This window comes from Cyprinodon tularosa, unplaced genomic scaffold, assembly GCF_016077235.1.
Source record: "Cyprinodon tularosa strain WSP-4 unplaced genomic scaffold, ASM1607723v1 ctg30, whole genome shotgun sequence".
In the NCBI taxonomy this organism is placed as follows: domain Eukaryota; kingdom Metazoa; phylum Chordata; class Actinopteri; order Cyprinodontiformes; family Cyprinodontidae; genus Cyprinodon; species Cyprinodon tularosa.
The window spans coordinates 2054951-2070885 of NW_024039008.1; the positions used below are offsets into that span (position 1 = coordinate 2054951).

Genomic DNA, 15935 nt, shown 5'->3' on the forward strand with positions numbered 1-15935 from the left:
GAAATCTGGCCTGTATTGGTGTATAAATACTGTCTGGTCAGTTGATTTATTATCAGGTGTATTTAAGGCAAAACAAATTACTTTATTTTACTTTGGGAACATTTATTACTCAAACATAACTTTGCATCTGCTGGGATCGAACCCGCAACCCTGGAGTCTCTCTTTCTCTTCTTTCCTTTCTTCCCCCCCTGAGCAGACTATTGTTGCCCAGCTGGGGGCCAACCAAATGTCGGTGATGGGGCCCCTAAGCACCTGCAGTCTCTTCTTACCGATAGTTACGCCATTGGATCCATCACTAAAATGCTGGTGTAACAAAAAGACTGATTCGTGACGTCATTCGGTAGAAAATGGCGGCATTTAATATTAATTTGTGTATCAGATGCTGTTAATGGTATAATTTCAGCACAAACACGCGGGGGTATTAATGAATGACAAGTCCCCCTCCCCACATGCTCCGATTTCACACTCCTCCACCGCTGCTCCCTGCTCCTCCTTTCTCCTCGCTGATGAAGGTTCTCAGTCATCCAGGTCCCTCCTTTCTCCTCCTCCTCGTCACACACTCGGCTGAAGGAACACGAGTTTTCCCCACCGGCCTGCATTCACTACGTAACAAAGACAAAAAACACAGCAGTAAGTAACGATAACGTTGACTGGCAGATATGGCTCAATGTTTTATATGCTTTTTGAAAATGTTAATTCGGACACTGGGTGTTTATAGGGAAGAATAAAGGTGCTAGCCTGTTAGCAGAGGCTAGCAGGCTGCTAACTGGCACGCCTTCAGAAAACCGGCGTGAATGGCCGCTGCTGCTGGTTGAAATTGGTACCTAGTAGTCTACATTCATATTAAAACTGTTAATTTAGTTTTATCACGTATATTAATGTTCGGACGGGGACATTTAGCGCGAGCTAACACCGATATGACAGTGAATTAAATGGCTAATGTTGAGGTTAGCAGGCTGGACGCACTTTGACATGATGAGGCTCTTTATTGCTTCAGATGAAGGACGTTGCTTCCTTTTATAGCGACAGGTTTGTCTTATTTTTATTTAACAAGCTTCATATTCATATCAATATTAATAACGCACTTCAAACAATGAAACTCATTATTTTATTTAGAGATTGATTCATAGTTAATTGAGAAAATTATGATTTGGGAGATTATTTTTTTTAAAAACTTACCCTCCTCCTTAGAAAACGTATTAAATGATTTGAGGCCACTGACTTTTTATTTAAAAACTACATAATGGGAAGGGAAACAGTTGTCGACAGTCATCCATTGAAAAAGAATATTAATCAGAGATTTAATGGAAGGAAAAAAGTGCATAAAGGAGAGAATGACTTATGGAGGTCTGTGAAGTGAAGCCCATTAACAGACCTGAGCTTCAGAAGATGTGTAACTACAACACAGATGTGTTCAGGTGCAGATATCTATCTATGACCATAAGCAAGACAAAATGACATGTTTATGTTAAGCAGGAATCATAATCGGAAAGTTGTAACATACATCAGAGGTTTTCAACGTTTTCCAGGCCAAGGAGCCCCAAACTGATGGCGAGATGAAGCAGGGACCCCCTAATTATATATATTTCTTGTATGAAATTGTTTTATCAAACTGGTCTTTAAGCCTACGTTCACACTGCAGGCCTTGATGCTAAATTCAGATTTTTTTGTGAAATATGTTTTTTTTTTTTTGTGTGTTGCCGTTCACATTTCCAAATATATGCGACTTGTATGTGATCTCCTCTGTGAATTGCATTCATACAGCTTAAAGGCTGATTTATACTTCGAAACCAGGTCGTCTGCGTAGGTGTCACTGTGAACAAAAAGATGTCCCTGCCCCCTCCGCTGACACTCTGCTGCACCTATCCCAAATTGTAGGTGACCGCAGACAGTGCCGCAGGCAGGAGGTTGGCTTGTTTTGTTTTATGACCGAAATTGCGGAAAACAACTTGTGAACTTGGACCAGCTAGAAGAGCGAGGTGCGCGAGAACGATGGGACCCTTTTTCCACCTGGATCCTCGCTCTTTTTGGTCGTCATGTCCCTCCGTTGTCGGACAAACTTCCTCACCGCCTCGGCTGTATCTAGAATCACAGCGTGTAGCGCAGACCACCTTTCAATATCGAGCATAAATCAAAAATGTCTGCGTCAAGCTCGCTGCGACACACTGCTGCAGTAGTACAACCAGCCCTTCGAGCACAGAACATAACATCACTACATACAGGATTAGCTCTGATAAAGACAAAAACTGACTTGTGAAGTTTCTTATGATTGTGTTTGCATTCCTTAACATTAGAAGGTCTAAATTAGGTTTTTTTTTTAGGGTTTATACAAGAGGCAGGGAGAATGTATTTGTCCTGTTTAGGTAAGTATTTTCAGGCTTTTCATGCTAGGTGATTAAAAGCCCCAAACAACTGGATTTATTTAGTGAAGATTACAATTGTGGCTGGAATAAAACCTTTATGCCAATTTCTAAATAATATTTCTGACCAAGGGCTGCTCAGTGGAGCAGTGGGTAGTACTGCTGCCTTGCAGCAAGAAGGTTTTGGGTTCCATTTCCGACGCGGGGTCTTTCTGCATGGAGTTTGCATGTTCTCCCTGAGCATGCGTGGGTTCTATCCGGCTTCCTCCCACAGTCCAAAATCATGACTGTTAGGTTAATTGGCTTCTCTAAATTCTCCTTAGATGTGTGTGTGCGCGTGAATGGTTGTTTTTCTGTGTTGCCCTGCGATAGACTGGAGACTTAACCAGGGTCCAGCTGGAGATGCGCACCAGCACCCCTCACAACCCCACTTGGGATAAAGCTTGGCGGAAAATGAATGAATGGATGGATTTCTGATTAAATGCTTATTTATATATCTATAATCCTTTATGACTAAGACTAGACTGAAACTAAAAGAAGCTGTAGATGAGCAGAGTTTTCAGTTCTTCTCCATGGATTTAGTCTAAGACGTGTAGTTTAAAGGATAAGGCTTAATCAAGCCCAGTCTGCCATAATTAAAGAAAAATTGTTCAAATTTAATCTCTGATTTACCAAAAGATTACTGTAAATCAGGGTAAATTAAAAAAATTAGCTTTGGGATTTATTCTGATCTATATTTTGGTAAACATTGAGCCCTGGATTCTTGGTAATAGCACATTTTAATCTGGAACAATGACTTATATAAGATAGCACACCTCTTTTTCCTCTAGCTGCACATACTAGTTTCTAAGAGAGTTACAAATTGGATTGCTTTAACCTTTACTTCTCATGGCATGTAATGTAATTGTCTTATAAACTTAACAAGGTGGTGATTGTTAAATCTCTTTTTCACTTGCTTGCGGTTAACTGGATGAAAAGAACGTGTTGAGGGGTTCACTTTGTTTATAGCTTGACTGCTACACCTTTACCAAGGAAGGTGAGTTAAAAATTTTCCCTAAAGGGAATTAGTTTTAGCTTATCAGTTATTTTTCAGTAAGTAAATGCCTGTATTTTATGGGATATTATAAACCAGCATGATTTGCATGTCGGATTTGCTGCAATGTTGATAAATTGCATGAAAGGTTTTCTCTGCATGCTCATACATTAGTATTAATCCTGTATTCTGGAAGTTTTTATAGTAACCTTTTATAGTACGTAAAGATTTAAGAGTAGCTCTGGGTTTTGATCCTCATGCAGTCTTTACTCTTTAATGTTTACCTCATAATTTACCACAAATCTCTTGCATTTTATTTGGATTTAATGTGACAGACCATCTACTAGAATAGATTTCTGTTCAGCTCCATGCAGTTTGAACTGCACTGAAAACATTTGGCTCCGGAGATGCTGGTATTTTTTAGTCTCTATTTTAAAAGCTCTGATATAAACAGTTGTATTATAGCTTCAGTTTTATACATGGTGTTGTTTTCCCGTATGGAGGGTGAAGATCCATCTGGGTTTTTAATTTTTTTTCTGCAACTTCTGCTTCCTTCCATGATTGGCTGGTATTTAGTTTCAACTCTGTTCTCATTATTCAACCCTGTTCTGACCAGAACCTGCCCCCTCTGATACCAAAAATCCTAATAAAATACACTGAGGTTTGTGGTATTAATTTCACTATTTAATCTATCACGGCTAATATAGGACTCTGAATGCCTGTAACCCTTTAATAATCAGATTTACCAAGTTGCATCCCATGAACCCCGTTATTCTGCATGGAGACTTGTAGGCTGTCTGCATGCTGCTGTTTTAGTCATGGACTCGCCTGTGGATTTTGTTTTAAAGTCTGCATTATGGTCCGTTCCAGAGTAAAATATACCATTAATCTAGCTCCTAAAAATGAAGCCTTCATTCTCTTGCCTCTAACTAATCCAAAAGCTTGTACCTGTTATTCTTTCTGTCCTACAATGGTCCAAAGATGTCCAAGAAGATCTCTGTAAAGGACCAGTCGGAGCATGAGCAGCCTCCCAGCCAAAGTCAGCTGGATCAGACCACAAAGGCAGCCCCGAGTTGCAGGAAAAAGACAGAACCGGGCCAAAGAAACGGAGAGACGACCTCCTCATCCCCAGAGAGCGGCAGCTTGAATGGAAACGGAAAGCGCAGTGGGAAAAGCAGACGTCGCAGGAAACGTTCATCCAATCCTGGTAGCGCCAATGAGGGAAAGGTGGATGAAGGGAAAACTAAAGAAAAGACCGTAGAAGGCAGCAGCCATTCCCCTGACCATCAGGCTGTGTTAATGGGCCTGCAGTCAGAGTGCAGCAGCGTCTGGTTTGAATGCAGCGTCTATGAGCGGGCTGAGAGCCTCTACCAGCGCTGGCTGGTGAACGCCTATAAACGGAACGCCAAGCCCAGCCGCTCACATCTGCCCTCAGGGAAACGCTCCATCACGCTTTCCACCGTGACTCCATCTACCTCAGGACTGACTTGTCACCATGGTGATCAGGTAGCGTGCCACCATGTAGTGGAAGAAGTGTGGGTCAACAAGATGACTTTTGACCAAGCAGAGCGCCGCTTTGTTGAAGAATCTGCTCCACGGTCCGTTCCAAACTCGCTTGAGCTCCCCCCTCCGACTAACCGCCCCAGGGCCTCCAGAACCCCTGATGAAGGGTATCAGTCTAGAACCCCAACTCCTGCTACGCCTGTCATTCCAACATCTCGGCAGTCGATTAACGGGCTGCCTCGTATCCCGGTGGAGCTGCTCAGGGAGGTGTGGCTCGACAAACCTCTGTACGATCGCGCAGAAGCAGCCTTTTACCAGAACATGTATGCTAACAATTCCTCCAAGAGACAAAGCTGCAGCCCCACCCCCAGACCAAGCGACCACCCTCATAGCCTCATGGAAGAGGAGGAAGAAGAGGACATGGAGGATGTGGCGGAGGAGGAGAAACGGCCAATCCTGCAGTGTAAAGCCGAGGTCTTCCATGCCCTCCACCCAATTCAGGAGGAAGAAGAACCAGCTGAGCTCCTGGAGATTGAAGAAGCTTCAGGGGTGTGCTTGTTCCTTCACCAAGACAGCGAGCCGGTGTGGCTGGACAAGTGGAAGTACGATGCTGCAGAGAAGCGTTTTCACAGCGGAGGTTCAAATAAAGTCTGCACCGTGAAGAAGAAACAGAGGCCAGAGGCAGGAAAGACACCAGCCGCCTCCAAGACGGCAAAAAGGGACAAGTATGACCAAACCGGGGGAACGGAGCTGCTCCAGATGTTTCAGTTCATCTTTCATCACATTTTATTTTAATCTTCCTTATTTTAAGTTTCGCTTTTTGTTTTTTTCTTTCATTCATTGTATTTCATGCTTTCATTTCCTTTTTTTGTTATTATTCTTTAACTCCCTGGGTGACTCTTCTACCAGACTTGCTTTATTTCTTCCCATCCTCCTTCCAGCATTAAGTTGCACTTGGGTTTTGGTTTTGTAAGAAAGTCATATTAAAAGGCCATGTAAAATGTTTAAAGTTGATAGCAGAGCTTCAATACATACTACGTCATTATAAGCTTCATATCGTAACAGTATTTTTTTGTTCTTTGTGCTTAAATGTCCGTTTCTCTCATAGAAAGATGAGCTCAATGAACTTCTTGGCTCAGGAGAAGATCTGGTTTGAGAAGCCGCGTTACGATGAGGCAGAAAGACGCTTCTATGAGCAAATGAACGGCTCATCACAAAGCTCGCAGGTAACCATTCAAATTAGTCCTTCAGTTTTTAGAGAGCACTGCTAGAGAAGCTGTAGATCATAACCTGCAGGAATGGTTTAATTTTCATTTTTTACAACCTTTTTTAAATCCTAAATTATTTGTTCTACTGCGTTGTCCTGCAAGTGTTATTAGCTCAGTCACTGTAATGCAGGTATTATGGTCTTTTTTTTGTGTGGAAAAAAAGCGGGGAAGCTGAGGCAGATTTGCTATCATATTACAGCCCCTGTCACACCTTGATGATTTAGACCTTGTCAAAATTTCCTGACGTATGACAGTGTATGGCATACGTGGGCCATACGTTTCAGGTAAGCTATTTGATCGTTTACATACATTAAGTGTAAGTTACTCAGAAGTCGTGGCGTCTAGCTTATCCAAAACCTATGAGTAACGTGTGCATAACTTATGCGTAACTTATCAAAAAGTTCTCCAAGAAATCTCCAACGTATTTGACGTGTTCCAGAGGACCGCTGAACGTGTTTCTAACTTCTAGCTACTGTATAATGGTGTGTTGGCAGTAGGGTTGTCACGATACTAAACTTTTCAACTCGATACTGATATTAAGGAAAATATTCGATACTCGATACCATTTTCGATACCAAAAGGATAAAAACAAAGACTCCAAAATTCTACAGAAATATTTTCATTAATAAATAAAATACAATAAATAAATACAATAAAGGTTGTATGCTGTGAAAAAAAAACCATATAAAACTAAAATTAAGTGTTCCTTCCTTGGCTATGTTTTGCACACATAACAATGACGCTAGCCAAACCGGTTAAGAAACAAAAATAATTCTCAGCAGCTGCACCTTTTACGAAAAAGTGTGAAACTGAAAAGTGCGTAGAATTATTCAATCACACAGTGTTCTGAAAGTGCATTTTCCTCTACTCTGCACTTTAGATGAATGACTGTTTAGGTGCCACTGGTGGTGGCACTGTATCGATACTTTTAAAAATGAGTATTGTATCCGGATACAACGTTTCAGTATCGATACTTTTGACAACCCTAGTTGGCAGCGTTTTGGTATAAAAGGGGGGTTCACAGGAGGAAACCGTCTGTTCTCCTCAATACTGCAGCATCCCCATCATAGGGTGAGCGAGAAGGTAAGTGTGATGGATCCTCCCTGCGTTCACGCCCACGACCAGCAAACTTACTAGCAGACATGATGCTGAATCTGCTGCGGCTGCAAACCGTCTTTCTTTCTTTTTATTTATTCTGTTTTTTTTTGGGGGGGTGGGGGTTGAACAGTAGCCAGGTTAATACAGCTTTCAAAGACATCTTTCTATGCAGACTGGGGAGCAGCTTTAACTGATGCTTCGTACAGTGCCGTGAGTTATGCATAAGTTAGTTGGACATAAGTTCTGGACTTGTTAAGGATCCGCTATTTGCATGTAAAAAAATTTAAAAAGTACATAGAAAGTACAGTGTATGCCGTCGGGCATACGCTGTCTTAATCAGCAAGGTGTGACAGGAGCTTAAGTCTGGTGAAAAATCATTGAGACAAAAGATTTGACTCTTTCTCTGTTAAACCTGATTTTGAAGGCACATATTCAACCATCATCTGTGTCTTCTAATGAAATGTTTTCAAAGTAAAAAGTCCATCAACATTTCCTGTTTTTCCTCACAGGATGTTGGAGCTAACGCCATCCTGCAGGACATTGCTCGTGCTCGGGAGAACATCCAGAAATCTCTAGCCGGGGTAGGGATTTATAAAAGCCATCACCATGCACATTTGAAACCTTTCCCCCCATGGAATACATGTCTAATTATTCTACAGAATTTATTTGAGAGTTTTTCTGCCTTGCATGCTATCTTATTTTAAACTGAAACCTTTAACCGGAGCACCATTGCAATCATTAGCTTTAAATGGCATAAAATGATAAGACCATTTGCCAGTATAATCTCACCTCCTGTGTTTATTGAATTTAACTAAGGTTTACCAGTATTGGAAATGTCTCCAATTCTGAAAATGCTGGCATCAGTATTGTCGAGTATTGGAGTCCAGGTACTAATCTAATACCATGTAATTTAAAATAGGAATCTATTTACTGGTTAGTTTATTAGTTCTGACATATTTCTTCTTTGCCACTTAAAACATTTGCGCTAAGCTGCCACCTGTTTAGACGGGTTAAGAGTTGATCACCCGACACCTTTTGGAGACGAATGTACCAGACTGCTTGGGATGTCAGATCTGCTCGGGGCCCTGCCCCTTCTTATGACATCATCATATGGCAGCGCTACTCGGACAGACTGTGTTGCACCCATTTCTTAAGAATCAGATCTCTTTTGGAGTCTCAACATACTATTACCTATATTTTCTATTACTTTACATTTCACTGGTGTTCTAAAGTAGCCAAAAGTAGAAAAGCACTACCTTCTAAGACAGACTGAGCTCTGACATTTACCAAGGTGACAAAAAAAGTCCCAGCTTATTTTTATTCGTCTTTATTAAGATCTGGGGGGTGGAACATCTTATAAATGATGACTAACAACTAATATTATAGTGAGTGAATCAATCTAGAATAAGCCTAAAAAAAAAAAAAAAACACAAACTAGAAAAAACTCAAATTAGAAGGAAAACAAATGTTCACAGGTGACCAAAAAGGAGGAATAGACAGCAAGAAGGCCCTTTCAGGCATCCCCAGCATGCTTGGCTAACAGGTGAATTTTAAAGGGATGGTTTCCAGTCGTCTGACTGCAGACTTGTTGGTGATTTTAGTTTGAATGAATGGGATATTTTTCACTAATTTCATCAGTTTAATCTAGCAGTGTTCACTTCCACTGGATTCAGTTGCTTTCTGCATGCGCCCCTTTCTTTACTCTGGTTATTATTTGCTTTCAGATTGATTTCCTTCATTGTCTCTATGGAGTTCTTTTTGGGGTTTTTTTTATTCAAGAAAAAAGTGGTCTGAAGGGGGAAAATTGTATTAAAAGCACAAAAATTTACTGATGGCAAAAACTGGTGTTTATTTGCGCATGAAAAAATATAGGGAGAATAAGTGTGCTCGATGTGAGAAATGTGTCATGTGCAACTTGTTAAACACAATAAGTTGCATTAAACAAGCATGATGCCAGCCATTTTTGAGAGAGCCTTTTTCCCTTGGAAATCATTTTCAAAATGTCAATTTATTTTATTTATTCAATGACAAAATATTTTTTTCTCAAAACTTTTTCTTCAGTCTCAAATAACATCAGCTTTTGCCATCAGTGTGAAAATATATTAATTTTACTTTCAAAGCCATTTCCCCCTTTCAGAATAACTTTTTCTTCTGGAATTCTCTCCCCCCCCCCCCCTCCCCCCCCTCACAAAAATAACTCCATGTACCTCAAATTTCAGTTGTTTTGTTTTTTCATGTTCTTTATTCAATTTCCCTTTCCCTGGTTTCAATTTTCCTGCCGTTTGCTCTCCTTGCTCCATACCTGCACCCCCTCCTCCAAGCTGAAGAATACGCTGCGTAACAAAGGGTCTTCCCAAGCTTCCCTGACCCAACAGTCCCATCCTGTAAGTTCCTCCCAGTCTTGTGTGTCACTGGAAGCACCTTCTGCTGCTCTATCTACAGGTGGCCTTATAAAGCCAGTTCTTTAAAATCCAAATCCCACAAAGTGTGTGGAAGACTTTCCAGTTTGGTAGAAGCATCAACTTTATCACTGTTGTAATTCTGCCTGCTTTCTCACAACTTGTTTTTCTTCAGTCTCTGTCTTGTTGAAGAGGCTGCCATGTTGACTTCTTTTTAGTTCTTTAAACCTTTTTATTCTTAATGTCCTTCGTTTGCAGAACAACAGCAGCAACAATGCAGCCGATCAGGGAGAACTCGTTTCTCGGATCAAAAGCCTGGAGCTGGAGAACCAGAGTTTACACAAAGGTCTGTTTGTCGCCTTCAGTTTCCCATATATGCAGCATCTGTCCTTGAACTTTTGGGGCATATTGTATTATTTCCTGTATAATATACAAATAAATTGCAAATTCATAATTCAGGCTTTATGTATTATTCAGTATTTTTATTTTTTTTTGAAGCATCAGAGTGAAAGAACAGTTCTCTGAAAGAAAACCAAAAATGGACATGTTGTAAATTTATATTAACTTTATTTTTAATGAGAAGGGTTTGTCTAATTTAAAAAAAAACATCACTCAAAAGTGACATTTGGTGCTTTATTTTGGCTGAATCTATTTATCTATTTTTTTATTAGAAAGATGGACTCTATGAATACTTTCAATGAGCTGAAAAACTACTTGCATCCACTCATTTCCTTTCTCTAAGGCTAAATGTAATATACAGACATAATGTCCCAGTTTAGTCCTGAATTAAAATCTTTAGAACAGGTTGTTGAATAATTTCTTATCTTTTAATTTGTGATAACCGTGGATCTGACTATTAAAATTAGGACTGCACTCTGAAACCCAAACTCAACAAAAATATAAACGCAACACTTTTGGTTTTGCTCCCATTTTTCATGAGATGAACTTAAAGATCTATAACTTTTTCTAAATATATATAAAATCACCGTTTCCCTAAAATATTATCACCAAACCAGACTAAATATGCGATAGTGAGCACTTCTCCTTTGCTGAGATAATCCATCCCACCTCACAGGTGTGCCATATCAAGATGCTCATTACACCATGATTGAACAGGTGTGCCTTAGACTGCCAACAATAAAAGGCCAGTCTGAAAGGGGCAGTTTTATTATACAGCATAATGCCACAGATGTCACAAGATTTGAGGGAGCGTGCACTAAACATGCTGACAGCAGGAATGTCAACCAGAGCTGTTGCTCGTGGATTGAATGTTCATTTCTCTACCTGAAGCCGTTTCCAAGGGTGTTTCAGGGAATTTTTCGGTGCATCCAATAATCCTGACAACCACAGACCAGGTGTAAACACACCAGCCCAGGACCTGCACACCCAGCATGTTTACCTCCACGACCGTCTGAGACCAGCCACCCGGACAGCTGCTGAAACAACCATTTTAATTAATCAAACAATTTCTGCACAAACTGTCAGAAATCATCTCAGAGAAACTCATCTGCATGCTTGTCGCCCTTATCGAGGGTCTCCATTTGACTCCAGTTCATCGTCGTAACCGACTTGATTGGGCAAATGCTCACATGCTGGCGTCTGGCACGTTGCAGAGGTGTTCTCTTCACGGATGAATCCCAGGTTACACTGTTCAGGGCAGATGGCAGACAGTGGGTGAGCGGTATTCTGATATTGTTGTGCAAAGTAGCCAATGGTAGATGTGGGGTTATGGTATGGGCAGGCATCTGTTATGGTAGAAGAACACAGGTGCATCTTATTGATGGTTTTTGAATGCACAGAGATACGTGATGAGATCCTGATCCCATACAGCAGCAGCCATTCAAAATGGCCCTTCCTAGGCAAACGCCAGCCGACTGGCAGCCAACTTCCCTCCAACTCCCACCGAAAATCCCCTCCAACTTCAAGCCACTGGAGTGACCCAGTCTCCAACATTTTTTTACTCTGACTTCACCCTTTCTATGAGTTACAGGGTCTGACCAGGAGATGATGCTTCTCTTTAGATCTTAATGTCCACAAATCATGACATACATAATCATACATAATATTGTAGTACAAATATTAAGGTTTAAAAAGGAATTGCAGGGGACCAGCCAAGGGCCCATTAAGGAAAGTGGGTAAATTTTGAATTGCTACCACTGTCTTTGTGCCATACATCCAAGAACCTCACCTCATGTTGCAAGGATCTGTACACAATTCTTGGAAGCTGAAAATGTCCCAGTTGTTGCATGGCCGGCATACGCCAGGCATGTCACCCATTGAGCATGTTTATGATTCTTTGGATCGGCGTATTCAACAGTGTGTACCAGTTCCTGCTAATATCCAGCAACTTCGCACAGCCATCGAAGAGGAATGGACCAACATTGATGATCAGCTCTAAACAAAGGAGATGTGTTGCTTTATGTGAAGCAAATGGTGATCAGACCAGATATTGACTGTTCAAATTCCAAGACCCCCTGGGAGGGATTATCTCTGCGTAGGAGATGTAATCACCATCTGAGATTTAGACTGATTTCTGAACAACATTTGAGGGAAAAGGTTTTATTGTCTATGTCGAAAAAGTTCCTCTCATTTTGTTGAGTGTAAAATATTCACTTTTAAACACCTAAATATTTACTATAGTTTTAAATTTTTTTTTCTATGATAAAAATTGATTTAATTTGTAATTTCGATACAAATTTTCAAATTAATGAACATGTCCATGAAACATTTTTATTTATTTTTGTGCCACTAATTTATCATTTGTTTGAAAAGTTTTAAGATAAAACCTGTTTCAAGGAAAACCTTATTAAAGATGTCTACATCATCATAAGAGGAATCTGTTTTAAATGTTGCGCTATCCATCTACTTATGTGGTAAATTGTAAAAAAAAAAAGTAATTTTATCAAGATGCCCCTCAAAAAAAAGATAAATTTCCTTCTGGAGAGGTTTAGAGTTTGAAATGGAAAATCTATATTTAGAGTATTAGAGGATGTTATTAAATTAGTCACAACATTTTGGATTTGAAAGTCACATGTTTTATACCCTGAATGTTAACTTTCCATATAACTTAGTCTATTATTTAACTGCTAAAACATTTAAAAGCAGTAAGAGTTAAAAGCTTGTAATAAAAAAGGAAAATTCATCCTCTAATTAATTTCAGCACTAAATCATTTTTAAGACCCTGAACTTGTCAGGTATTTAAATTTCAAAAACTACCAATTTGTTTAATATTAATTTCTTAATCGTCCAAAAAAGTTCAAATGGAACAGAGAGGATACATGAAGGTTCACATCTAGCACTCAGGACATATTTTCCAAAACTTTATAAGGAGGACTGTTGGTAAACGGCATATTCTCTCTTTTATGATGGTTTTTCTTTATAGTGAATCATCTGTTGTACTGAGTATTTGACATTTCCTGTTTAATTAATGCCTACGCTCATCCTGTTTTCTTTAGTGGTAGATGACCTACGGGCGGCACTCTCCAAACTGGAATGTCGAGTGGCTGTTCTTGAGAAATCTCCGGTCACTGCAGCCCCAGCTCCTGCTCCCTCCGTCCCCTACACAAACGTGAGCCAATTTTGATCGCTTTTTCCCACCAATTAGAAAATGTTATAAAGATAACTGGTTGGGATAAATTAAGCTAAGTTTTCACTCATTCTCCCAGGGCCAGCATAAGGCCAGCGCTCCAGTTAAAAAGGACGACGATGATGACGAAGATGATGACATTGACCTGTTCGGTAGTGATGAAGATGATGAAGAGGCAGAGAAACTTAAAGAGCAGAGGCTGAAGGAATATGCAGAGAAAAAGGCAAAGAAGCCTGCTGTCATCGCCAAGTCCTCAATATTGCTGGACGTTAAACCTGTGAGTTTGCATAAACTCACTTTACTCTATAAACATCTACCAACTTAATATTTTCTCTGTTTAACTTGTGCCTTGTCTCCTCCTTGTCGTAGTGGGACGATGAGACGGATATGGCTAAGCTGGAGGAGTGCGTGCGCTCGGTGCAGGCAGACGGTCTGCTATGGGGGACGTCCAAGCTGGTTCCTGTGGGATACGGCATCAAAAAGCTCCAGATCGCATGTGTGGTAGAAGACGACAAGGTGGGAACAGACCTGTTGGAGGAGGAGATCACCAAGTTCGAAGACTATGTAAGTACTTGGAGAGTATTTAGTACATGTGAGAAAAATAGTAAAAAGAACATTTCCTTTTTAGGAATGATTTTTTTTTTTGGTTAGTTCCACTTTAAAAAAACAAAACTCTATCCTCTATAGCAGCGGTCCCCAACCTTTTTTGCACCACGGACCGCTATATGTCAGACAATATTTTCGCGGACCGGGGGGGACGGGCGGGTGATTGGGGTGGGTGGACTGTTTTTTACTTGATCGTATTCAAATCACCCACACACACACACACAAAACCCCCACCCGCATGGACGGGTAAATATAATATTATTGACCCTAAACCCCAAACCCCACTGGTCCAGGAACAGTTAAATAAAGTTGATATTCAAGTCTGTCATCTATAAAGACTTCATCAGATTTATTTGCAGTGTTATATTTCAACATTTCTTTAGGTTAAGATTCAGAGTTGAAGTAGAAATCACTAATCAGAACAGTGGGATGCAGTAAACATTTTCCAAAAGTACTGGCCCTAAAAGGAAGAGGAAGCTGTGTGAGCTTTTGGATTCGACCACAATCTGCTGCTGTAAATAGATATTATTTTATGTTGGTATTTATTATGTTCCATAAAAGTTTAAAAAACACAATCCACTGGACTTGGTTTCCAAGATTTGAAGACGTTTTGCTACTTATTTAAATTTTTTGAACTGAGAAAGCTTCCTGGAGAAGTAGCGAAATGTCTTAAAATCTTGGAAATGAAGTCCAGTGGACTGTGTTTTTTAAACTTTTACGGAATGACTATGACCTGGATGACTGAGAATCTTCATCAGCATATTTATTATGTCAGTATAAAACCAGACAACAAACATTTACACAGATAAACAGTCACATATCTAATTGGCTTCAGTTTGTTCTAACTACAAATTCTGAATCACCATCGATGTCCTGATATCTCAAGGTTCTGAATCTTTGTTAAACCTGTGAAGTTGCTTAGTGAAATCAGAAACGTGTTTGTCACTGCCAGTTTTTAGACTGTAGATGTGTTAAAATATAGTAAAGATGAGTATTTAACCACAATGTTTAAACATAGAGAAGCGTTCTGTCAAAAGGTTTTTTTTTTTTTATATGAAATATTTACTTATATCTATCTCATTTATGACAGTTAAAATAGGTCAAGGGATTACACAAATGAAATGCTTTTTAAAAATATTTTTTTCTTGTCAATGGTCTGGGAGGATTTTTTTTTTCCTAAGTCATTACCTCCAAAAAAAATTTAAAAATGAACAAAATTTCTGTAAATTTGCTATAAGTTCCAGTGCAAGCTCTAACATCGGTGCATTAAGATGCAAAGTAAAATCAGGAATTATTTAGCATTTGGGGCCTAGATGATGAAAAAATCAAACTAAGACATGTAACCTGTCTACAGTTTTCGATTTTATGTTACCTTTTCGGCATGAAAGTATAAGTAAGAAAAATAAAACTTCACAATTCAACATTAAATGATCCTTAAGCTAAAAATTAGGTTTTAAGTTTGCATTTAAGTACTTAGCATTTATATCTGTATACTTTGGGTGTTTGTCAGTAGATCTAATGACCATTTCCATATCAATGAACCTGTCTCACTGACTGAAGGCCTTCATGTGGCCCGAATGTTAAAAAATTAAGAAATTCCTGCAGTTGAGTCATATAACATTTCTCCATCTTTCTTTCTTGTTTTAGGTTCAAAGTGTGGATGTAGCAGCGTTCAACAAGATCTGATTCAGTGGCGTCTCTTCATCGCTCACTTTCTCTGCTGATTGTGTCAACGGTTGAAAATAATAAAAACTCTTGCACTGAAGTTTTTGTTTTGTGTGGTTAAAGTGGTCAAATGTGAGCAGCATTCCACTGGTGTCCCTTAATGCACTATAACATTGTTGTAATAAAATCAGAATGAATTTTAGATTCCCTTAAATTGCTCCTTAATTGGTCATTTTTTTAAGCGTACCCAAATTTACCTACAGCCTGCAAAATAAAGAATAGATTATTCTGTTATTTTATTAAAATACTCAAAATATAAAAAAATGTAGCAACAAACTGTGCTCTACTTTTGAGAAAATTATATACATTATTTATGTACTGAGCTCATGTTTAGATGTGTGTCACCCCTGGTCAGTT

At 39.5% G+C, this 15935-nt stretch overlaps 1 protein-coding gene across 5 annotated transcripts; it reads left to right on the forward strand.

The window, feature by feature from the left end:
- Window positions 1-380: 380 nt before the first annotated feature.
- On the forward strand, window positions 381-15618 carry eef1db (eukaryotic translation elongation factor 1 delta b (guanine nucleotide exchange protein)). Of its 5 annotated transcripts, none has more exons than XM_038291661.1 (11): window positions 381-488; window positions 532-630; window positions 4375-5621; window positions 6005-6122; window positions 7772-7843; window positions 9584-9646; window positions 9920-10007; window positions 13117-13229; window positions 13327-13524; window positions 13617-13811; window positions 15501-15618. In XM_038291661.1, exons 1-11 carry the CDS (start codon window positions 429-431, stop codon window positions 15537-15539), a joined length of 2292 nt encoding a protein of 763 aa, XP_038147589.1. In that variant the 5' UTR covers window positions 381-428; the 3' UTR covers window positions 15540-15618. The 5 variants fall into 5 exon arrangements, with proteins under 5 accessions (XP_038147589.1, XP_038147591.1, XP_038147592.1 ...); XM_038291664.1 differs by lacking the exon at window positions 381-488 and adding an exon at window positions 3339-3396 and having other exon boundaries at window positions 530-630; XM_038291663.1 differs by lacking the exon at window positions 9584-9646 and having other exon boundaries at window positions 414-488.
- The last annotated feature ends 317 nt before the right edge of the window (window positions 15619-15935 follow it).

Coding starts and splice junctions, on each gene's coding strand:
- eef1db (XM_038291661.1), top strand. CDS start 429: ATGACAAGTCCCCCTCCCCACATGCTCCGATTTCACACTCCTCCACCG. Junction 7,844..9,583: donor TCCAGAAATCTCTAGCCGGG/GTAGGGATTTAT, acceptor CCCTCCTCCAAG/CTGAAGAATACGCTGCGTAA. Junction 13,525..13,616: donor TATTGCTGGACGTTAAACCT/GTGAGTTTGCAT, acceptor TCCTTGTCGTAG/TGGGACGATGAGACGGATAT.